Source organism: Ruditapes philippinarum, unplaced genomic scaffold, assembly GCF_026571515.1.
Source record: "Ruditapes philippinarum isolate M1 unplaced genomic scaffold, ASM2657151v2 ctg252_1_1_1_1, whole genome shotgun sequence".
NCBI classification, from domain to species: Eukaryota; Metazoa; Mollusca; class Bivalvia; order Venerida; family Veneridae; genus Ruditapes; species Ruditapes philippinarum.
Window position 1 is genome coordinate 203,942 of NW_026859757.1, and position 25,245 is coordinate 229,186.

Consider the following 25,245-nt stretch of genomic DNA (forward strand, 5'->3'; position numbering starts at 1 on the left):
TGGATCTGCAGTGCAATTATAAAAATATGCCCCCTAAAGGACATAAAATCTTGATTATAATATGCCCCCCTCCCCCGAAAGGACATAAAATCTTGTCTATGTATAGAATTCTTTTTTTTTTACCACATCTTATGTGCAACATAATAAGGTTATTCCCAGAATCATTTGTTACTCAAGATAGCTCACCTCATATGATACACCATCTGACCATTTGTAGCGCCCCTTGCCATGCATAAAACCCTCGGCAAACTGGCCTTTGTACTCATGTCCGCCAGAGAATGTTGCTTCTCCTTCACCATGGTAACAACCATGTGCTTTATCACCCGAGTAACTGAAAATAACCAAATTTCATTATGTTCTGATACTTATATACATGTATGTCCAGTTGAAATTTTGGGCTTTAAATAAATATAACAATATAATATAACAGAAAATGTGTATACTGCTCAGGACTTTCAGATTATCTCTTATGACTGACATGTTTTTATATCTTCTGAGGAAAAAAGGGAAATTGGTTTCCTATCTTATTTCAAGGCATTTCACAGACAAACCCTGGAATATTTTTAAGAATTAACAGGAATTTAGTATCACACAGACATGTTTATTTTTCACCTTTAAAATATTTATATTTATAAAATTACATGACTGTACTTTTATTAAATAAAATGAACATGGGAAAGATAAAATGAATTTCTATCAGCCTCACACCCACATAAATGATAAATCATAGCATACAATATTAAACCAATAAATAAACATTACATTCAAAACAGAATATGCAATAAAATAAATAAAATATTAAAACTGTTTAGGAACCTTGTGATGTCACTATCCATTCATTATGTATCCATAGCACTAACCAACAAAATATTCAATAAACTCTCTTATAGAATATGTCCTACTAGGAGCTCCACTCTTGTTTCTATACCAGACTGTAGACTTCCTCCCATCAGAATATTCAATATCATCTAATTCAATATTTCTTTAACAGTTTGAACGTAACAAGTGCCGAAAAACCAATATCACAAGCAAGTAAGTATACAAGGTAATTCTTCCATTACATGCAATGTCAATGAACCATCACATTTCAAAACTGCAAGCTTAATTACTAGATTTTTTATGAGATCAACACAGGTTCAATAAAAAAGTAGGGTAAGTTCAAGTCAAATAAAGAACAGTAACTTTTAAACAAACAAAACAAACAAATGTTTCAATTAATTAAACACAATTTAATTTTATGCAAAATTATATGATCAGAAATTGATTGATTCATGTTATTGTTTAAAAGTTACTGTAAATATAAATATATAGAAATAATTTTTTTTTGACATTTCCAACTAGGAATTCTTTCAAGAAAATGTTAGATGTTGTCAAGGAATTTAATGAGGATAAGAAATAATACCAGACAGGATAAAAAATATTGATGTTTGTCTGTTGCTATACATATCTAGAGGCTAAAGGCACTAGAAATGCTATTCATTTTACACTTTCATTTAATTTTCATAAATCCTTGGCAATTTAAGCATGATTTTTCTTTATCGATGGAATACAGTTGGAGCCATTGTTTTTTTGCATATGCAAACTAAAACAGTTCAAGAATGCTGAAGCAACGAAAGGATGCCCCACAGCAATACAGTATAATAAATAAATATCATGCGCTTGATTTGTCAAATCCCTTTAGATCATTGTCTCTTTACTTGGTACAGGTGCCCTATGACTCAACCATGTCCTTCATTTTGCATCATCATCATTTTTGTTAATGTCCAAAAGTCTGGCTAAAATCATACTGTGCCAAGAGGTTTAGATATATATTGTGTAAAACTTATTTGTTTGGGACTAGGTATTCCAATATTCAGATGAAAAGAACACACAATTTATATATTCAAACAAATCAAATCAAAATTTATTTATTGTCAGTATGAATATATAACATTTCACAAAACATAAGCTATGTTTAGCTTTTGACCGACATAGTCAGTCACATATTTCAGTATTTTGCATTTCTGGTGTAGAAAAATCATGAACATCACCGAAAATAAAAAAAACTTTAATTTCAGTTTGCAATAACTAAGTTATAAATGTTGGTATGGAAATTTGATTAAAAACATTAATTTTGGATTGACAACTGAACATTTTTGTTCAAAAATTGTTCAAAGGTGACGATTTAAGACCAATTGCGAATGAATAAATAGGATTTCATGCACAATGAAAAAACCTTATAAAACTGATAAAGGAAAATTGGCAATTTCAGTAGTGCTTTGCCAAAATAGGAAAAATATCACAAAGCATTGCTGTTTTTTATGTCATAATTAAAGGACCAGTAAAGGTGTTGAATCATGATCTGCTTGTTGTTGTCTGCACTATACACCTGATTTAGGAACAGGGTGGACTGTGAGACAGGAAAGTCTGTTATCATTAGCTTAGGATCCCTGTACAATTACTGTGTCAATGAAAACTTTTATCAATAAATTTCTAAGAATTCATAAATATCCAAGAAAATCAATAAAGACTGGCAAAAATGCAAGGTTCATAAGTAAGAAAAACGTTTGTTATTACATGCAAAATTCTACTTTTTCTAAATCATGTACACTGTTTTTTCTTTGCACCATCAATCTGTCAGTAGTCATTTTGCAATAATTTTATCAACATGTTTTTAATGTTTTGGCAATAGAAACAAACTTGAGATTTGCAAAAGAAACTTCAGCAAACATTTTTTAAATTATTGTTAGATTATCAAATAACGTTAAAATCATAAAAGCGACATATAACATTATGAAACCCAGGAACTAGAGATACTTTTAAAAAGTATCTCTAGTTCCTGGGTTTCATAATGAGTTTTATACCATATTATGTACTCTGTCTTCATATTAATGAGGTGTGAAAATCAATGAAGAAAGATATTATAATCGGATATTAAATGCAAGTGGTGGGAACTTAGAAATCATTATCTACTAACTTGTTATGCTTAATATCGGCATTGTCCATTGCCTTGAAACAAGTCTGTAGAAGGGACTTTTAAGATATTGTATAGTGTTTTTATTTTGTGACACTATTCAATCCTATCTATATACGTTGCACCAGTTATAATGCTCAAATTTGAATCAAAGTCCTTAAACAGCTTTATAAAAGAGGAACTGATATATTAAACTCATCATAAGGTTGGATTGTTGACAGGTAGAAATTCCTTGTATTACCTATTAGTAATACCTAACCAACATACCTGTATATACAATGAAATTTAATCAGATATTAACTTTAATCAGCATTCCCGGTGTACTTAATATTGTTCTGTCATCTTTGCCTGAACTTTTTTCTTCCCCTCATGATATTTTGGGATTGTGTTAACTTAAAGTAACTTAATTTGTCTGTACATGTACATGTGTATTAATCTTCAAATTTGAGGTTTGATATAGAGCTATCATTGATAAAAAACAATATTGATGTATCATTGATATTTTACGTCAATCAATATTAATTGATAAAGACTTGAATTTTTTTTTGAATTTTGACTAATTTATTTTATGTCAGCAAAAACATATAAATTACATAAGCAGGTGTCAATGTGAAACAACCTGTTGTTATTATGCATTCAAATGCTTTGCAGGACAGGTATTTGGCATGCAAAGCTAATGACTACATGTTAATAAAATTTTAAGTGTAATTTTCCATTCATAGGTGCAGCCTGATAATTGGTGAGGAAGTCCAATAACTGGACAAACAGAACTTCCTCGCAAAGGAATAATCATTGGGGTGTTTGGATTGAAACAGAGAAGGGGCATTGAAACAAGGCATATGACACCTTTAAAACAGAAAATGTTAAATTAAACAAGTTTTGTGATGGACGGACAGACGAACAGACAGACTACAGAGAAGTGATCCCTATATGTCGCCACTACTCCATAGAGGCGACACAAAAATGAACAAAAAATCTTAATCTGACTTCCCCATTCATAGGCTTTGCCTACTTTCATATTATTTATGTTGAAAAATAGGTTTACAAACATATGCTCTGAAGAGCTTTAAAGCAACATCTTTACATGACAACAAACAACAACCAGCTTCCTGCGAAGAAACCTCAACATCGCCTCTACTTCCACCAAAGAAACAGCCTACAAAGCTCTAGTCCGCCCCACAGTAGAGTATGCGAGCACTGTCTGGGACCCCCACGAGAAGGGAGACATACACCATCTAGACATGGTCCAACGATGTGCTGCATGGTTTGTTAAAAACAAGTACCACAACAGGTCCAGCGTCACAGACATGCTTGCAGATCTTGAATGGAAACCATTACAAGAACGTCGAAAGGAGGCCAGACTGATCATGCTCTACAAAGTCATCAACAACAAGGTCGCTCTAGACAATTCACAACTCATACCCTCCAACTCCACATCTACAAGAAATTCACACAACCTAACCTACAAGATACCCTACTGCCGTACACAATACCGTCAACAATCCTTCTTCCCACGTACCATCAAAGACTGGAACAGCCTACCTCCAGACGCTACGTCAGCCGGTACAGTTGAGTCATTCCGTACTCATCTGTCCCAACTCTATATCTAAACCACACTCTTGTCCGTTTTTTAACCTGCACTGTATATATTCCTCACTATTTTTTACTCTTTCTTTTGGTCTTGCGCACTAACCTGGCAGTAAACTTCAGTTAGTTGAAGGTGGCCAGTATATTGAAAGAAGAAGAAGAAGACATGTATCCCGGGACAACCAATATTCAATCAGTTAAGCTGTTTTTAGCCAAGAATAAATGGAAAGGGAAATTATACTTTAAATTTATTTTAGCTATTAATGTATCTATTAACACCTATTCATTTTCAGGTTGGTACATTTTTAACAAGTCTTGATCTTTCTTAGAAATTCAATAAAAACAATATGACCCACTCGGGTTACTCCCAGGAATATTTTAACCTAAATTCAAACAGCAGGGTAATCACCATGGAAAATTTGTTAAAGATAAATCAGGGCCACTAAAAATTGTAGAAAATTTCACAGTAGTCTATTCAACAATTTTCAACAGTTTTTTCAAGATTTTAAAAAAACTTACACTAAATGTTATAACATATGTACAGCACAATGCATTGGTATGACTACTGTAAATGTGTTTAAAAAGGCAGTTAAAGGTGTCACTTCTTAGTACGCAATTTGGGGTGCAAAATGATAATTGCATCCAATCTTTACAGCCATTTTACCTTTCCCACTTAATAATATTAGCAAATATGGAAATTTGTCTAGATCTGCCAGCTGGTATTGCTTACAAAACAATTATTCTACAATCATCACATGAAAAAATTTTATAACAATATAAGATTTTATAAATAAGGACCCCCATGTAAAGTCTGATGAATATTTAGTGGTACATCATATAAATAAATGTTTTAAATACACCTAGGACTGAGGTAAATGGTAAACTCTTTAGCCAATACTTTATAAAAAAAATTAACTTGCTTGGAAAAATTTTTACCACTATTTCAAACAAGTGACTATTTTGATATAGTGAAAATTGGACAATTTATATTGTGTCACTTAAAACAAACAGTTTCTTATTGTTTTTCTGAAAACATCCGACAATTAATCAAGTGTGGCATTTCTGCAAGTTTTAAAGTTAATACAACATGTGACTTTATGCAATTTAGTCAGGCATGACATCAGTGCCACAGAATAAAGTATGTGTTTGAATTTAGGTTGTGATTGAAAATTGGTTGTTTCGGGATATGTAACATGCAAACATTAAGAAAGAAACATGTCCAAATATCCTAACATTATGGCAAATAGTCTATTATTATAGATGACACCATTCTTCTCCTAAACGATAGAATGAGGCTCTCCTACAGTTGTATATATTGGAAACCAGTGATAACAACAATGTAAAGATGAGTAATAATTATTTTACATTTACCTTTCAACAATCAATTCCGAGAGGGTAGGCTCATCATAAACTGGTTCAGGTGACGGTTCTTTTGGCGCAACTTCCTCAGTCGGTTGCTCCTGTATCTCTGCTGTCTCTGATTCTTCTGGTTGTGGGGTTTCACTTGGGCCGAGTGAATTCAGTGCATCATCTAGTTTTTTAGCGCTTCCTTTTGAACCTTTTTTGCCTTTTCCTTCGTTTTTAGTTGCCATGTTGGAAACCTGCAACCACTGTAAACAGTTGTAGGAACGCAGTAAATATTTAAAAAAAAATAAAATATTTTTTTTTCTCCAAATGATTTAATATTTTCAAATTTTATTATAATATAAACATAAGGAAAGAGTCGGAAAAAAATACTTGCCTTTTAGTTTTTTCATTTATTATACTTTTCCTCTTGTCTATCTTAACGGGTCGCGAGTGATTTTGCAGGTGTGCCCCTTAGGCTCAACACTACTAAATTACGCGTAACGGACGCAACGGAGATATCTTCTTTTAGAAAAACCGGCACAACGCCTTTTTTTAAAAGTCAATATGCTATATTTGAGCATCTAAAATGATTGTTTAGCACTATTAAATAAGTATGCTTACAAATGTTTCATAAATTGTATATGTTTGATTGCACTGAATGGTTGATCTACAGTCAAATCGGCCCCAAAATAGTCAAATCGGCCTCAAGTGAAATCGGCCTCAAGTCAGATCGGCCCCATTTTTTTAATGTTCTTTATTCATTTTCTTTTTTTTTTAAATGTCGCATGCATATTGATAAAAAAAACAATTGTGTGGATGGGAATACATGAACCTATAATGACAAACAATGGCATTACAAAGAAATCAAGAACAAAACACTGAACATTACTCTGCTTCTTGTCTCAACACCCTGGGTTGGTAAAGACTTGAAATATTCTTCAGCAGTGCCGTTGCTGAAAGTTGTTTCGCACGATAGCTGCAAGCATAAAAATTAAATGAAAGTATGAAAAAGTCAACAATTATAATATAAATGTATATTCATTTAAATGATATTATACAAATTAGAAATTTATATGAATTATATTTATATTGTATCATACACATTTTTCATGATCAATTATCAGCCAATGATCATTATATTAGCGTCTGTTCAAATATATTACTAATGAAATTCAACTTGACATCGAAAAAAATGGTCGTTATGTCACTTAAGTATTACACACAAAAAAAGATAAATCATATCTACCTGTTCCAAGCTTGAAATATCTGCGACTGCATAGATTGGTAAGTCTTTCGTTGCATATCTGGCATTGGTGATGCTGACGGTGACTTGTCAACATATGACCTGTAATGTAAAAAAAAAATATCGTTACTTTTCATAGATATTATCATCTTTATACTTAACAATTACTTATAGAAATGTATTGATCAATATTTAATGTCCCCTTATTTTTTTATAAAAGAAAACGTGTGTAGTATCATACGAGAATATATATTGATAAAACATTTTCAGTTCTTTTGATCATTATATATTTAATGTCCCCATATTTTTTATGAAAGAAAACGTTTTTAGTATCATACAAGAATATGTATTATAATATTTAATCCATTAATAAACTACAGTTAAATGTTTAAGTCAATTTTTTCATGTTTTACTATTTAGATTGATAAAAAAATATATCCATGTGCGTCGGACACGTGTAACTAATAAACAGCTAATTTAAAGCAATCAAGTAGGAACAATATGCTACCTGATTTAACGTCTCACTCTTTAATTGGATGAATATCACTATAAATAAGTATTTTTTCGGACAAAATAATCAAAACAGAACAGAACATATACTTTATTTCTGACTGGGGCTTAACACACAACATCCATATACATGTATATTTATTATAATGCATGCACCAAGAAATCATATTATAATAAATTCAAAATGATGGTCATCAATTAAATATCAAATTATGCATTCATATATGTTATATATCTATATTGTCTGCGTGTTCGTGCGACAAATCAAATTAAGTTTGAACACCGTCACGTTTAATCAGGTAGCACGTTGTTATATGCCTGGCGAAATGGAAATTTCATGGCGCAACAGAGATTTCTTTTTTAGAAAAACCGACACAACGCCTTTTTTTAAAGTCAATATGCTATATTTGAGCATCTAAAATGATTATTTAGCACAATTAAGTAAGTATGTTTTAAAATGTTTCATAAATTGTATAAATTATGTTTAATTGCACTGAAGGGATATATATGCCTGGCGAAATGGAAATTTCATGGCGCAACGGAGTTACATTATGTTTTTTTTTTTAGAAAAACTGGCACAACGCCTGTTTTTTAAAGTCAATATGCTAATTTTGGAAAATTGGCACAACGTATGTTCTAATATATGATATCGATTAACACCAGTGTTATTTGAATAAATATTTTTTTAAAAAAGAAATAAAAACCTTAATCGTTTATCAAAAAGCTGCAATTTTGATGTTGTAAAGGATTGTGTGCCAGTGAAATGGACCTTTTGTCTGCGCGACGGAGATTTATAGTATAGGGGATACCTTTTACGTTTCACAAATAGTAAACTATAGTAAATGTTATTTTGATATTCAAATGGGCAATTTAATACTTGTTATGTTTTAAATGATTATATCATGGCGAAATGGACTAATCCTCAGTGCATAGTTTTCTTCTTCTTCTTATTTTTTTGGCTCAACAGAATTTAAAAAGAAAAACAACGTTTGTCCTAAATAGTAATATGAAGAAGTAAATCATTAAAGATATTAACTGAATAACTGAAGTGGTGTAATAAAAGTCTGTTTTATTAATAAAAAAAATGGAATAAAATATTGTTTTGAAAGATTATATGAAAATGGACTTATCTGCGGCGCAATGGAGAAATATTTCAGTGCAATGGATATTTTTATAAAGGACACGTCATAAATGACAACTTTGAAAATGGAATTAAATAAGAATATTGAATGCAGCATCATATTGAAAGTTTGTCTTTAAATTTGATGAGAAAATTTTGAAATAATAAATGTTAGAAGAATAACAATCTTTCGAAAATGGATTTATTATTGACGCAAAGAAGACTTTCGTATTGCGCAACATAGTTTTTTCTTCATATAAATAACACATTACGTTTTATAGAGCCCAGTTATATAAACGAAATCAAGTAGATATCTAGATGAACGTTAAAATTCATTGCAACCTTTTACTATTTCACGGAGTTACAGTTGAGTTCAAACTAAACTTCCCACCCTTTGAACATATTATGCACAAACACTTAACTAGGAGTGCACACCAAGTGTCCTTTGTGTAACATTTAGCGTGAACTCAACTGTATACAAGTTTCTGCTATATCACATGTATCATATGCTGCAGTTTGAATGTAAACATGTTTATTAGCTGGAACCTGATGTTAGAAATAGAGAAATACAGAACCCCTAAAGAAAGCCCAACTCGACAAAATTGAAAATGTTGCAGGCTCGGTTTGATTGAGCCTGTTCATGGACGGTAATGGAAAGTGCAAGTTACCGTCCACGCCCCCTAGCACCGGCTTAAGCAGAATTCAACATTTAACACGAAAATGGTGAAATTTTGAATTTAGAAACGCAGATGTGTTCATACGGCGGTTATCATGGAACCTTCAATGTGACACAGTAGTACCATTACATGAAAAGCGGCGTATGGTCCCCAACGCCATTTTCAAGCAAGTTTTACATTTTGACCAACCACGACTTACATTGAAACTAAAGCCGTGGACCAACCAACTGGGCAGCACACCTCCAGATTAGTGCTTATTTTCATGAGAAAAAAAAATGTATTTAAAAAAGTAAAATATTCTCAAGTGAACAAAGAAAGTAATATACTGTACACATTGCAAACGGCACTTTGCATCCACAAACATTACCAAAATAAATGTTAAAATATGCAAATAAAAGCCGATAGTACTGCGTTTACCAGGCGGTTAACTGCAAAATTAATCCTTCATTGCATTTAACATACACTATTGTTGAATTATTAATACATGTAGTTTTACTTTTCTTAAAATCTTAGTACATTTATCTTAAAGTTATTTCTTGTTAATCTAGAGGCATGCCCTTTTAAGGTTTTAATTTCGTTTATGAGTCAAATCATTTTTATTTTTTCAGTTGAAAATAAAAATGGCACACGAAAAAGATATGACAGTGAGTGTAAGGAAATACGATTAAAGCGAGTGTTGGCTTTAATAACTCGATATACGTATAATCCATCAATCTTTTCAACTTTTTTTCTTGGATTCATACTGAATTGTACATTTTTTGTACGTTACGTTAAACTTTAACATGCTAAAACCAAAAAAGATCAGCCTTTTCAACCAGTATAGAGCCAGGCCAGGCTGTCAGTTTGATCGGGCTATTTACTTTTGGTAGCTCGAGTTATGTATTTTGATTTTGAAATCAATAAATATTAAAATGGACTGTCTTAAATGCAAGTTCGGCAAATCCATTTCACAAATTAAACAGTTAAAGTATTTTAACTGTGTTTTATAATTGTATGTGAGTCCTGGTGTCAATCTTAATGGTCTTTAATAATACTTACAAAACTTAATTAGGATTATTTTACTCCTAATAAAGTGTTTGAAAAGTCTAAATAGGATAAATAAATAAAAGCCTAATTTTATTTAATAATATATGCAATGAACAGCATTTATACTAAAAGTATTCGGAGACCGGCTGTAGAGCTTTTGATATTTTTAGAAATTCGTGGATAAAGTCTGAATCAATCAATCATATGATTTCAAAACAACTAATTTTGACATAGCGCACCGAGGGACACGTCATCTACTTTCTGTTATAAACTTTATTTTCATTACTTACTACATAATTATGTATGTCATTTTTGTCTACCGTAAATAACAAGTCCATTGAAAGTATTCAGTAATTGGATATTTATATTTTAAGGTTATATTTTTCAGTGGAAACGCAACGATGTCTGTAATACTGGAGAATTTTTGTTATATTCTTAATTGGTCAGTCGTTTTAATATGTTTATTTCTGAAAGTGCCACAAATGAAATCTTGTTTCGGATCAATGGATACAAATGGCATAAGCTTACAGAGTGTACTTTTAGAAATGCTTGGGTGAGTAACATTTATATATCATTGCGATTATTTTATATATGTAAAAAGCCTTGAAAATATTTCAGTAAAATCGTATCGTTTCCTCCTCAGTTCTTTTTTAAACTTATGCTTTCATTTCAGGTACTCAGTTTTGTTTTGCTACAGTTTTGCAATGGACTATCCGATAAGTTTGTACTTGGAGCAAGGACTTTTACTCGTGCAAAGTAAGTATATATAGTGTTTTCGGCACAAGGTTATATTAAATCATATTTAGACATATTTCGTATATAGAGGATATTGAACGGGTGTAGGCTCTGTATCGAATCGGTTCAATAAAACTATAAAATGAAGCTGTAACGATACAATACCAGTACACTTTTTATAAAAAATCTTTAACAGTTTACAGTTTTAAAGAATTATTTTCTCTTGGCGCGCTTAATGCTGTAACACTATCATCTATAGCGTGACATCACGCAATGTAGCACATAAAAATATATGCACTCCCACAAGGAATTGCAGAAACTGTACAAATAACTGATCAATGTCTACTGTAGATGTACTTGCTTGTAATTAGCACTTTATCACAAATATCATTCTCTATTTCAGACATTTTCATACTAGGCCTCATCATCTACACACGGAAACTTCTATCGACAAAATTATTCTATATTTTTGTTATGTATCCTTTTTTTATTAATTTATGCTTATGCAAATATTCTTTACCTGAAGAAAATGTAATATTTCATATCAATTGTATTTTTCACCTTGCACAGAAATTTCATACAATTAAAACCATAATGATGATGGTGATGATGATGATGGTGATGATGATGATGATGATGATGAACATAAGGAAACTCGGAGGAATGGTTTAAAATATAAAACAACTGATCTACATTGTATTTTGTTTGTTACAGCCATACGAGTATTTGTATTTCATATTTCATATGCATATCAAAATATAGTGATTTTATAGTATATACTGTACGTATCGACTTTTTCAAACTTAACACATGAAAAGATATATAATTATTTGTTATTGCTTAGCGTTTAGGCTGGTTCCGGAATTGATCTTAAAATCAGCTGTGGTGAGATAAAATTCTATTCTATTTCAATAAAAAGATAGGAGAGAGGAAATATTTTCTGAAAACAACTTCTGCTTTTCATAAGTTTACATTAATGCTATGTAATTGTTCATTTTTATATATATCGATCAAAGGTTGTTCAGGAAAGTGTTTTAAGAATGAATGTATACATGTATATTTGACACAAAGTTGAGTTTTTCGTTGAATGGTCATTTGCATGCAAACATATTCTGTATACGTATGTTCCACCTTTCTTTTCTAGTTTACAAAGACACCTCTTGTAGTTATGAGTAAACTATCTCAAATAAGAGCGTTATATAAGAGTAAAACTCCAGGAACGTTGAGTGCAACAACATGGGGAATGGCAGCATACGGTTCCTTCGGTATTCATTATTTCAGATATTTTAATAAAGTAAAAAATGATTAGTTCTAAAATATCATAGAAGCGTAAATATTGTCAATGTCTATACCTGACCCTCTTTCATTGTGCTCAATAATCTTTAAACTCTAAAATATTTGGGTTTTTTTATTTCAATTCATTTGTTGTACTAGTCTGCTTTTTGTTGTTTTCTTTTACTTTAGGGGTCCAAATAGAGCGATTCTTAAGTACTAAATGTACATTTCTGTATCGGTACATTGGAATATATTAACGATGATGTTTAGCATTAATTAATTTAGAAATTTGTTGTAATAACACTGACACTGTTCATGTAATAGCTTTTTTCTAATGAACATAAACACAATGTGAAAACAGTTATTAACAAATTATATTAACTTTGAATTTAAGCATTAAGAAAATTACGCACCACACAACAACACAGCGAAAGGACCCCGTATAACTTTAAAAAACGATCTACTGAGCTTTAATGCTCTTCACCAGAACCAAATTTACAAATAATAGATAGTCGCCAAAAATGTCTTGGCTAGAAATACGCGCATGCCAGACTGAAGTACAGACTGAAGTACCATTATTTTTTATTTATCTTATTTCATTTTATTAGCTATATTGTATACATGTGCTCTTTTGTTAAATACTCTATTTTATCTCCTTCAGCACGACTATTTTCAAGTTTGGTGATGACAAAGGATTGGTTACTTTTATTAAACTATACGTGCGCTGGTTCCTTGAGCTCTACTGTTGTTGCTATGATTCTCTATTACACAAAGAAGACACACAAACACAGAAATGACTGATTAACAGCGTTGTCATATTTCGCAAAGTAAAAGAAAACTACATTGTTCCTTTTTGTCAGAATGGGTCTATAATTTCATTTAACCAAAATCCTGATATACATTGAACGATGAGACAGGTGAATAAACGGATTCAACAACCAACAATATATTCATCTGCATATAAACACATTTGTATCTGAGTTTTGTCTTTTTTATCTATTCATTACCCTGTGTACACATTTAATGGTCAAAGGGAATCCCTGAAGAACGCTTATAATGACAAGCTCGATTGATAGAGCACGTTCATAAACGTAACTAGAATGTGCAAGCCATAGCACCGGCTTAAGCAGAATTCATTAAACATTTAACATGAAATGGTAAATTTTGAATTTAGAAACATTCACGGGTGTGTTCATATGGTGGTTTTCGTGGACATTTCAATGTGACATATTAGTGTCATTCCATAAAAAGCGGCTTATGGTCCCCAGGTAAAAGATTGCGCGTGCCGTAAACGATGGGCGAAACTAAATGAATTTTGGAAGGTTATAAGAAGCCTATCTATCACAGATACCGGTAAGCTGACAAAAGATATTTAAAAGCAGACAACATATCCCAATGGTGATTAAACATTATTCAAGTAAGGAATACTGGACCACCTAACTAGAAAAAGGCAATTAGAAAGAACTTAAAATACCACAAACACAATAATAATGTTGTGACGAACAATCTCTAAGGATCGGAAATATATATATAACATCTCTGTTTGAATGTACGCGGCAACTTTTCACGGCCTCCATACGACATAAACAACGCTGATGTGGCGAGTTTTCGTATTTTCCTTTTGAGATATAATTTATGAATAATGTGGAAGAAAAAAAGATTATGTTAGTTTATTTTATGCTTTTCAGTGGATTACTGATTTATCCGTAAAAATTATATTTGATAATTTTACAGTGAAAATTATCAAAATATAATTTCACACTTTTCAATGACGAAACTACTTTCTTAAGATTTTCCCCATGTGGTACCTCAATTTTATTTTTGCTGATAATTCTGATAATGTCAGGCTGTGCAGAGAAAAGCAAAGCTGAAATTGATAAATAACTTAAATGTTCAAAAGTAATAAAAAGAAGAAAACTTACGCCTATTCATTTAAATAACCAATCACCAAATATCGTCTCTTATTTTTTGTTTGTTTTATTTTACAGTCTGAAAAATACATTCCTTCCACATGCAAAACTGCTCTTGATGACATGTGGGCATATTTAAGTATGCTACGAGCAATAACTGCCGTATGCGTAATGAAAACTTGAAAAGCAATAACAGCCATCAGCCCGAAGAATAAGTAAACAACCCAGCGTTCGTTAGGCAGCTTACCAAGTTTTCCAATTTCCTAGCCGCTTTTTGAATGTTCACACTTCTGTCAACACTTATTTATTGTCTGTTACAATCATCAAATAAGTTTCCTTTCTTTTAAAAAGGTGTATGACTAACAAATCCAAATGATATCCCTCTGAATCAAACACAATTATTTTCCTGCCGTGAAATACACAACTTTTAAAAATGCCAGTCGCTTACATTTACTGTAACAAAGCCAAGTCTAATATAAATTCGCAGTAAGTAACAGAAATATCGATGGATGGTTGGACTTTTTCTCCTACTAGAATTGTTTGTTTTTATTATTAAAACAAGCGATCATTCATATTTTTTAATAGAATAAATAATATCACCGCCATTTAACGTTGATTATCGAACTTATTTTTCAGGCCAAGACTTCTTGTATTTAATGAGAAATTCGATTAATGAGGCTCTCAATGGGGAAAACAGATTTTAATATTAACGTTAATATTAAGGTATAAAGGAAATTTCGTTTAACTTCTTTTTAAGCATAAAATAAAAAGAAAATTTGTTTGTTTGTTGTGTAAGATGTATTTTTATTTCATCTCGTGAACTTTAAAAACAGTATTCTCACGAGTGGCTACGCCACTCGTGAGAATACTGTTTTTAAAGCCCACTCTATGAAATAAAATTTCATCTTACACACAAACAAACAAATATCCTCTATATATACTGCTATACGCTCTTTCGTACGATACGAAAGTTGTTTAACACAGTTACTAGTAACATAAAAACCACGTTAATTAATTAATTATCTTTATAAAGTTAATTCTTAATTTCTTTTTTTAAATCTACTGTTAAAAGTTTTATATCTGCATGTATGTAATGTCTAAATTGCTCAACGTACTTAAAAGCGATGAATTCATTATTTATATTAAAACTAAAGCAAGTAATTTTCAACATTTCAATTGTATATCTAAGCATCGTATAATGTTAATGTCAATATTTTTCATTTCATATATCAATCATGTATATGTTAATATATGCCTGCATCAATCACGGCTGTAATTAAAGCCGTGCATCAAATTACCAAAATTATAGCTTATTCAATATTTGCATTTTAAAAATAAAAATGTTGTAGCAATTATGTCATTTTAATATAATTATATGATAACAAGTAATTTATAATTGTGAATTTAAAACTATAGTATCATAATAAAGGTAAAGTACAGATAAAATTCAAATATATAAAATACCTTAAATAAGTATATGTATATACTCAAAATAAAACGGTCATTAAAAACCTTAAGTTAGCCTAAAAAGAAACCGTTTTAATCATTAAGTTAATTATTCGTTAAAGTAAAACGCTTAGTATTTGTTCGTCAACCACTACGTAACACAGCAATATAAGATATTATACATTGCACGAAACATTAGTCTTACATCTTCCCGCGATTAAGAAAATCTAGACAAACAACAAAATAACATGAAAATTGCAGAATCGATTGATTAAGTCTATATATAATATTATGAAACAAGAAGGTCAAGATAGCCCTAGATCGCTCACCTGACCCATCGAACTCATCCGAACAATTACCTAGACAAGCATTCTGACCAAGTTTCATGACAGGTGAGTCACTAGAGTGTTAACAAGGATTATCCATATTTGAGCAGTGTGACCTAGTTTTTGACCCCAGGTGACCCATATTCGAACTTGACCTAAAAATCATCGAAAAAAACTTTCAGACCAATTTCCAGGATACTTGGATCAAAACAGTAGCCACTAGAGTGTTAACAAGATTTTTCTATTTTTAGCTCATGTGACCTAGTTTTTTCATGCGAGATGACCCATGTTTCAATTTATCCGAGCAATTACCTAGATAAGCATCATGGCCAAGTTTGATGATAATTGAGTCAAAAATGTGACCACTAGAGTGTTAACAAGGTTTTTCCATATTTTGGCGGTGTGACTTAGTTTTTCATCCGAGATGACCCATGTTTAAACTTGACCTAGAAAACATCAAAACAAACTTTCAGACCAATTTACAGGATATTTGGATCAAAACAGTAGCCACTATAGTGTTTACAAGATTTTTTCTATTTTTAGCTCCTGTGAACTAGTTTTTCATCCGAGATGATCAATGTTTAAATTTATCCGAGCAATTACCTAGACAAGCATCCTAACCAAGTTTGATGATAATTAAGTCAAAAATGTGACCACTAGAGGGTTAACAAGGTTTTTCCATATTTGGGCAGTGTGACCTAGTTTATGACCCCAGGTGACCCATATTCGAACTTGACCTAGAAATCATCAAAACAAATTTTCAGACCAATTTCCAGGATATTTGGATCAAAACAGTAGCCACTAGAGTGTAAACAAGATTTTTCTATTTTTTGCTCCTGTGACCTATAGCTTTTCATTTAAGGATGACCCATGATCAAACTTATCCAAGCGATTACCAAGACAAGCATCCTGACTAAGTTTGATGATGATTGAGTCAAAAATGTGACCGCTAGGGTGTTAGCAAGGTTTTTCTATTTTTAGCTCCTGTGACCTAGTTTTTCATTTGAGATGTCCCATGTTCAAACTCATTCGAGCTATTACTTAGACAAGCATCCTGACAGAGTTTGATGATGATTGAGTAAAAAATGTGACAGCTAGAGTGTTAACAAAGTTTTTTTATTTTTAGCTCCTGTGACCTAGTTTTTCATCTGAGATGACCAATGTTCAAACTCATCAGAGCTATTACCTAGACAAGCATTCTGACAAAGTTTGATGATGATTAAGGCAAAAATGTGACCTCTAGAGTGTTAACAAGGTTTTTCAATTTTTAGCTACTGTGACCTAGTTTTTCATCCGAGATGACCCATGTTCGAACTCATCCGAGCTATTACCTAGATAAGCATCCTGACAAAGTTTGATGCAAAAATGTGACCGCTAGAGTGTTAACGAACAAGTGTGGACGGACGACGGACATTCAATGATCCTAAAAGCTCACCCTGAGCTAGCTCAGGTGAGCTTAAAATGCAACATTCCTCACCCCCACGCACGATATCCTAATTCAAATAACATTTCAATGGAATTTCAAAGAATAAGCATGGAATTTCATGAGAAATAATTAAAAGGCCATAGAGCTATATTCTATCGATATAAATTTCGTATTTCTATAGTAAATCAGTCTAATCTAATATGTTTCCTACGTTATTGCTACAGTCATGTTGTCGTTGACCTTGCTGTTCTAGCCGTTGCCGATGCAATTGTCTTTCCGTCCGAAAACTTTAGCGTTGGTTATACTTATTTCATAATTGATTGACACTTGGATAAACAACCCTTTGGGCAAAGCCGTCAAGTTGACAAGAATAAACTTGACCTTCACTCATCAATGACCTTATCTTCTAAGGTCAAATATTTGAATTTTTCTATAATTGGCTATAACTTTCTTATTTTTGAATAGATTGTCTTCATACTTAATAATGTATAATAATTCTTAGGACAATACCTTTATGAAGGCCAAATGGATTATGACTTTCACTCATCAATGACATTGACCAGAATGGTCAAATTATTTGTCATTGCTTGTTCTTTTTTTCTCTCTATAATTGGCCAAATTATTATTTATTAAAGGATAGTTTGCAGAATTAGAGACAACACTCGCTAGGACAAGACCTTTATGGAAACCTAATTGATTATGACCTTCATTCATCAATCACCTTGTCCTTGAATGTCAAATTATTGAATTTTGCTTGCTTTTTGCTATACATTTGTAATTGGTTATAACTTTGTTATTTTTGAGTGGAATGTCTTCATATTTTAGCACATCTTCCTTATTGACGGTGTCTTAAGATAGATTGGATCCAATTGTATATTATTTCTTAAAATGACCTTGATTTTCAATGTAAAATTATTGAAATTTACATAAATCGTTATAATTTTTTTATTTATTTACAGATTTGATTTATACTTGAACAAAATACCAATATGACAAAACTTACATGTTGAATTCTACTTATATGATCGTTTCTGTTGACCTTGGACGTCAAGGTCAGTTTATGGAAATTTGCTGAAATTTTCATAACTTTGTTTTTTATTTAGAGATTTGATTTATACCTTGGACGTCAAGGTCAAATTATTTAAACTTAATCTGTCATAACTTACTTTTGTCATTTATTTATGGATTTGGATCAAGAGCAATTATGACAAAACTGACAATGATGATTAATTCAAATGTGGCTTTGACGTTCTATTTACCTTGACCGTCAAGATCAAATATGAAATTCGATGATTTGTTCAAGACTGTTGTGTTTTCTAGGAGTATTCTTTATGCAATATTCTTCATTCAATGTGTTTGACCTTAGAAGTAAGTATAGAAGTCGAGCATGGTCCCAGACTTGCGGGGGGGTCTCTTGATTTAGTAACATGAAAAAGGTGGGAAGAAATTGACAAATACAAACTAAAAAATATAGGAAATACAACTTCAAAACTCTTTATAATTTAATAAACTTAAGTAAAATGTAATTCTGCCAAATATTCAATAATTAAAAGATTTTATTAAACGAAAATGCTTTAATAAAAGTGAGGTAACAAATAAATTGTCAATGAAAGAATGAAATATTAGTATGCAAATACATATATTTTGTTCAGTAATCTCGATTTAATGTAAATCTTTGATATACTGTAATAGAACAACAGATCGATTAATTTGTTAATTTTATAGCAGTGGTAGACCTTTACCGATACCATATGGATACGGTACTGTGCACGGAATTTAAACTTTATTCACTGCATGACCAAAAAATCAAGCGTTTGATATGAACTTTGATCAAAGTGTATTCAATTGATTTAATGTATACAATTTGGATGTCAGTCTGTCAGATTGTGGAAAGAACATGCGTTTTATGAATAATTTCAACATTCTTATTGTGTCTTATTCTAACTGAATCAACAGGTCACCACATACTGTAATCGTCAATTTTGATAAAAAAATTGTCTGCTTACTGAAATCTTTCAAAGCGTTTGGAGACTGGAATACTGAGTGATGGAGGCGTCTGCATATTTAGAAAATATCTGCAACTTTCTTAGCATGACTGTAGTTGCATTGTGTATCATAATGAAAGTGCCACAAATTTGGTCGGCATTTAAATCTGGAAATACGAAAGGAATCAGCCTTGGAAGTGTTATGCTTGAACAGAGTGGGTAGGGAAGATTGAAATCATTAAGTATTGCCCCGCTCTTGTACCGCCTCCTAGGCTATATCGCGGTAATTCAAAAATATGTTACTTTGCTTAAGTAGTGCCACCTTTAACTTTGCAGAAAGACCTCTATGTTTCTATGATCATTACAGTCAACATCTCTACTTTATTTCACAGTAATGGCATATTTCCATGTGACCAGTGTTAACATTGGTCAAAATTGACATTTTTTAGTCATTACTCAGTAGTCATAAGCCTGAACAACAAAGTTTGTGTGCAAAATATTTTAAATCTGTAGATTTATTCATAAACGGAAAAGCTTTTTACTCATTTCTACAAAAGTCACCAAATTTTGTTAAAATGTATGCATACGTCTGAAACAATCATTTTTTAAATGTTCCTGTTTCAGTTTGTTGAAAAAAATAATTTTGAGTTTCAAAGTAAAGATGGTTTTAAATTGAGCAATATAACATTTAGTAATTTTTAAATGAAACATGAAAAAATCACCATTTACTGTTTATATTTAAATGATGACATAGTGTTTTCAAAATGTTGATCAATGGTCTATGTTAATGGCGCATTAAATCTGATTTTGATTGTATATGTTGTAATTTCCTTGTGTCATACAGCAGAAAATTCATAAATATTACAGCTTATAAATTTTTTTTTATACCATAAGTTCATTGTTTTGAACCCAGTAAATTCAATTTTGTGACTTAATTCTCATTTTATTAGTTAATTAGAAAATCTAAAAAATTGCAAGTTGGAAAAAATGCAAAATTCTAACCAAATGACAAGACAATTTAGCTGAATGCTTGTGGTAAAATGTGTACTATGGGTGGTCCCATTGAGTTTTGTGGTTCTTTATTTTCTGACAAATTGTATTAATAATAACTGTCGCATCTTTAATAACAAATTGACTTGGTCATCACAGTCAATTATTTATAACAATAACATCTTTACTTCTCCAACCCCACTTCATACATGGTCTGTAAAAAGTGAGAGCAGTGCATTTAAGGGCAGTAATGGCAGTGGAATAGATGATGAATAATCTTGTTTTTTATCCCAGTTGTCATATTTTTACCATAGTTGTTTTAATGAAGTGTTTTAAAATTACTGCTATAAACATTTGTTTTAAATAATTTTATTGCCCAATTTCAGGTACTCTATTCTTCTGTCATACAGTTATGCAATGGAGTATCCTATTGGAACCTATTTGGAAACTGCATTTCTCCTCTTACAAAGTAAGTTTTCATAAATTTGCATTGGAGCCCAGAAAAGTTTTTTTTAACTGACATTACATAATTTGCTATAAATTTGATATTATAATAATATTGACAGATTTCATTAATTATTAATGGAATGTATTCGCAAATAAATCTAAACATTGTAGATACAGAGTTGAAAAATATACATTTGTACTGGTTTGTGATTGACACTTCAGACACTGGACTACAATGTGCACATATATTTCTATTTTCATAATGACACTGCTTTTAATATTTATAGAATTTGAAATTTTGAACATTTAATATTAACTATATTTTATCTTTCAGATTTCTTGTTACTGGGGCTAATAATACACACTAGAGACATGTTATCACCAAAAGTGTTCATACTCTTCGTTTTGTATCCTTTTGCATTGTTAATTCAGGTGTTTCTGAAATTTTAAAGGCTGGTACACTTCATGAAATTAATCTTTAATGAAAATATTAATCATTTGGAAAAAAAAATATAAAAAAATGAAGAAAAAAAATGGAAAAACATTCAGTTTATTCTCATGTGGTAAAGGAGTCGTAGTCTGTCCATTGATGATTCTATAAAAATATATGTATTATGTAATGGTTCAGGTTACAAGACTTTGTGGGATTATTTTGAAAGCCACACCGATGCCAAAGAACTTAATCTGTTGTCCTCAATCTATATGTTATTAGTGAGAAGAAATATCGCCAACTGATAGTAACATTGATTCTAGATTTTCTTTCCAAGAATAAGCACTTACAGACTTTTGTAAAAAGTTAAAAACGTTGGTTTTTTACCTACCAGATTTCACATCACTGTATTCAATATGATATGCTATTAAAGTTGTATACAAAATGTACATTATCTTTATCATATATTATAAGGTACATTGTTGTGACTTTTTAGAAAATTCTTTTGAAAAAAAGTATTTTTTTGAATTTTTATTAAAGGTTTCTTTAACACATGTATCAGATATATGGTAGTTTACTTGTCAATAGCTTACAGACTGGTTCCAGACTTCATATTAAAATCTGTTATTGTAAGTATAAAAACAAGAATGTATTTATAATGTAACACAAATATTTAGCCTTCATCAGTGCAAAATGTATTTTATACCGAAAATAATGTGAATAATAATGTGACATAATTTACTTTGAATATTTCTACAAGTGATGAGGGCAATGTTTTTAGTTCATATTTTAGCATTTAATGTATTTGATATTCTTTCAGTTTTTCAGTTACTAAGAAGTGAAACAAGTTAGTAAGACTTTTATCTATACCATAGAAATGAGAACAAAAATGGTGTGGTTACTAAATTTCTTGAGATTGTCGTTTGGTTTATACAGAATTGATTTCAATTTGATTGTGTAGAAAGCTATAAGCTTATAGACACACTTTCGAATCCATTCCTGGAACCAGCCAGTACTGAGCAATGTAAAGTTTTCTTGCACAAGGAAACAACAGCTTGCCCTTAACAGGGTTTGAACTCTTGCGGCAAGCGATCATTAGATTACTAGTCTGACGTGTTAATTATTTTAAACATTTTCATCAATATTCATCTGAAAATTCTCTCTTAAAGGTAACATTAATCAATATTTCATTAGATAATGTAAGGTTCATTAGAAAAAATACCAAAGACCATTTTTTTAAGTACTAAATTCCAGGCTTTCTACTGGTCCCTACTTTTCCTACTTTTCCCACTTTTCCCTACTTTTTTCTTTTGATCCCTACTTTGCCCTACTTTTTTCTGAAATAGCCCTATTATCCCTACTTTTTCAATTTGAAATGAAATGAAAAAAGAAGATATTTAAAATGGTATTTCAGTTGTATTTTCAGTTGCAATTGATTAATAGTTCAGGTGTGTGTGTGTCTCCTTGTGATGTCCATCCTTGAAAGACTCATGGTCAGAGCTGCATTACTGGTACTGGTACTGCAGTATGTACTGCAGCGATTTTGCAAGTACTGGTACTGATACTAAATTACTCTTACAAAATTTTGCTACTACTGGTACTGCATTACTGTCTTTAAAAAGTAGTACTGCTATTGCATTACATGGATTTTTGGTTTTGATAAAAATGTCATTATTTTTACTCATATAGTAAAGCTGTAAATTCCATGTATTATTTTATTGTTGTGAAAAAGTAAGTTATCAAATCTATAAATAATTTGCTGCAATATTCCTTCAAATGTTAACATAGTATTCATCATAAAAAAGCACCAAAGACTTAAAGTAAAATTAAATTGAGATAAACAGAGTCAATAACTCTTTACTGGTAAAAAATCCTTTTTGCAATCTTATTACAATGTATTTACTAGTAAAAAAAAAGAGCAAAATAAACACTAATTAATTACTTCTATTCTAAATAATCCTATTTCAAGTGATATTGTTAGCACCATAAAAAGTTTTACATTGGTATAACTTGAACAGAGGTGTAAAGGTGTGAAAGGCAACAAAAAGACTGGTGGGTTTAAAATGTAAAATTATTGCATTGTATTACAGTTGAATCGGTTACTCAACAATAACATATGACATGAATATATGTTGTAATTATTGTTTTTAAAAAGTATGTTCGTTCATTTAAGTTGTAAAAATGCAATGTCAACTTTAAAGTAAATGATTTTATTTCTTTGTGGAATAATGTTTGCAATTATTTTGAATGACACTGTGTATTTATTCAAACTTTGATGAATATATAAAAGTATTAGTACTGGTACTTATTTACTTCCCCCAAAAAAGTACTGGAACTGCAGTACCAAGCTAAAATCAAGTACTGGTAATGGTACTGCAAAACTTGGCAAGTACTGGTACTGGTACTTAAGTACTACACCCTTAGTACTGATGCAGCTCTGCTCATGGTGCCTTGGCAAAACATTCAGCAACATTCTGGCTTTGAGGTGCCTCACAGTCTTTCAAGCATGGACTGAGCTGAAGATACATACAGCCTGATTTGGTCTTGGTGATGGTATGTTTTGCTAATTCTTAAATAAAACGGTAAGAAATTCCTACTTTTTCCCTACTTTTTAACATCAGAAATCCCTACTTTGCCCTACTTTTTGGTAAAAAAATGCCCTACTTTTTCCCTAGTTTTTTTGGTAGAGGCAGTAGAAAGCCTGAAATTCCTTATTTTACTTTTGTATCTATTTGTAGAGTTTAAATATGCCTCTTGGTGTGTCCAGCAAGTTAACACAGATTGTCGCACTATACAAGAGTAAAGATCCAGGCCGTCTCAGTGCAGTCACATGGAGTATAGCTGGTTATGGTTGCTATGGTAATTTATTAACTTTCAACTCTTATCAATGATAAAATTTGTCAATGCAACTGATATAGGGCCAGGTCAGCCTGCAGTCTGTTGAAAGTTGCTAATTCTTGGAATGGCATATCCATTACGTTAAAGTTAATTATCATATCATTGATGGTTGTATTTTATGATTTAATTTTGTTTCAAAAACAAAGAATACTTATATATAATACAGTAATGATTATACCTTTGACAGAACATGTTTTACAACTTGGAGGAATTTTATGTATAATGTTAAGAGATTCATAAAAAATTTCACCTGTATAAATAGTTTCTCTAAGTTTATATTATAAAAGCTGTAGAACCATTAGTCCTATTCGAGACGTTGACCAAACTCAAATCATAGCGCATTGATTTAATTCTTATATGGTTATAACTTATTTATAAGGTTTGTAAGAAATACAGTTATTTAGAAAATGTGATATGGAAACTGTTTACTTTGTTTTTTCAGTACGAATATTAACAAGCTTCGTACAGACCGGAGATATATTCATCATACTGAGTTTTACGTGTGGAGCTACATTAAATACAACAATAGTTTTCATGATATTGTATTATACTCATATCAAAAGTAAAAAGTTATATTGATGATCTTAATAAATATGTTAAAGTATATTATCTTGCCAAAATTTTATTATAATTTTATATACAATGTAAATGGCAGTGCCTCTAAGTTTGATATAATTATTGATCAAATTTAAACATTATTAAGCAATTTATTTAGTAAGCATGAATCATTTTACATCACAATATATATATGTATATGGATTGGAGAACAAGCACAACACCTATATTAATCATTTTACATGATGGAGTTTTGTCTTTATTATTTCACTTTATATGATCAGTGCATGTTTTGCATTTCAATATTGGTCTAAATTAACAAAAAAATTATAAATTTTAGTATTGCTCCTACCAATAAA

The 25,245-nt window shown here is 31.0% G+C and overlaps 3 protein-coding genes across 5 annotated transcripts in view; 2 read left to right on the top strand and 1 right to left on the bottom strand.

Annotated features, from left to right (window-relative positions):
- The window catches only part of LOC132757811 (radial spoke head 10 homolog B-like), a 30,836-nt gene extending 24,662 nt beyond the window's left edge, over positions 1–6,174 (bottom strand). For 2 of the 3 annotated variants that reach the window (XM_060749227.1, XM_060749225.1), the window contains exons 1-2: positions 5,912–6,174; positions 187–331 (exon numbers count right to left, since the gene is read on the bottom strand). In XM_060749227.1, the coding sequence (XP_060605210.1) occupies positions 187–331; positions 5,912–6,132 (366 nt within the window). In that variant the 5' untranslated portion in view covers positions 6,133–6,174. Of the gene's footprint in view, positions 1–186; positions 332–816; positions 970–5,911 lie in introns of those variants that run through there. The other variant, XM_060749228.1, reaches the window with a different exon arrangement.
- Positions 6,175–10,633: 4,459 nt separating this feature from the next.
- Positions 10,634–13,453, top strand: LOC132757812 (solute carrier family 66 member 3-like). Its single transcript, XM_060749229.1, has 6 exons — positions 10,634–11,016; positions 11,137–11,219; positions 11,602–11,674; positions 12,017–12,083; positions 12,343–12,463; positions 13,135–13,453. Exons 1-6 carry the CDS (start codon positions 10,865–10,867, stop codon positions 13,272–13,274), a joined length of 636 nt encoding a protein of 211 aa, XP_060605212.1. The 5' UTR covers positions 10,634–10,864; the 3' UTR covers positions 13,275–13,453.
- A 5,916-nt stretch (positions 13,454–19,369) lies between these two features.
- LOC132757813 (solute carrier family 66 member 3-like) lies at positions 19,370–24,935 on the top strand. The gene is made up of 6 exons (XM_060749230.1): positions 19,370–19,785; positions 20,943–21,025; positions 21,338–21,410; positions 21,996–22,062; positions 24,172–24,292; positions 24,774–24,935. Exons 1-6 carry the CDS (start codon positions 19,628–19,630, stop codon positions 24,908–24,910), a joined length of 639 nt encoding a protein of 212 aa, XP_060605213.1. The 5' UTR covers positions 19,370–19,627; the 3' UTR covers positions 24,911–24,935.
- Positions 24,936–25,245: the final 310 nt, after the last annotated feature.

What these genes read in the sequence shown, in the direction of transcription:
- LOC132757812 (XM_060749229.1), top strand. Translation starts at nt 10,865, where the DNA reads ATGTCTGTAATACTGGAGAATTTTTGTTATATTCTTAATTGGTCAGTC. An exon ending in AGGACTTTTACTCGTGCAAA is followed by an intron (nt 11,220 to 11,601) that starts GTAAGTATATAT and finishes TCTCTATTTCAG; the next exon opens with ACATTTTCATACTAGGCCTC. An exon ending in TGATCTTAAAATCAGCTGTG is followed by an intron (nt 12,084 to 12,342) that starts GTGAGATAAAAT and finishes TTTCTTTTCTAG; the next exon opens with TTTACAAAGACACCTCTTGT.
- LOC132757813 (XM_060749230.1), top strand. Translation starts at nt 19,628, where the DNA reads ATGGAGGCGTCTGCATATTTAGAAAATATCTGCAACTTTCTTAGCATG. An exon ending in TCATATTAAAATCTGTTATT is followed by an intron (nt 22,063 to 24,171) that starts GTAAGTATAAAA and finishes ATCTATTTGTAG; the next exon opens with AGTTTAAATATGCCTCTTGG. An exon ending in AGCTGGTTATGGTTGCTATG is followed by an intron (nt 24,293 to 24,773) that starts GTAATTTATTAA and finishes TTGTTTTTTCAG; the next exon opens with TACGAATATTAACAAGCTTC.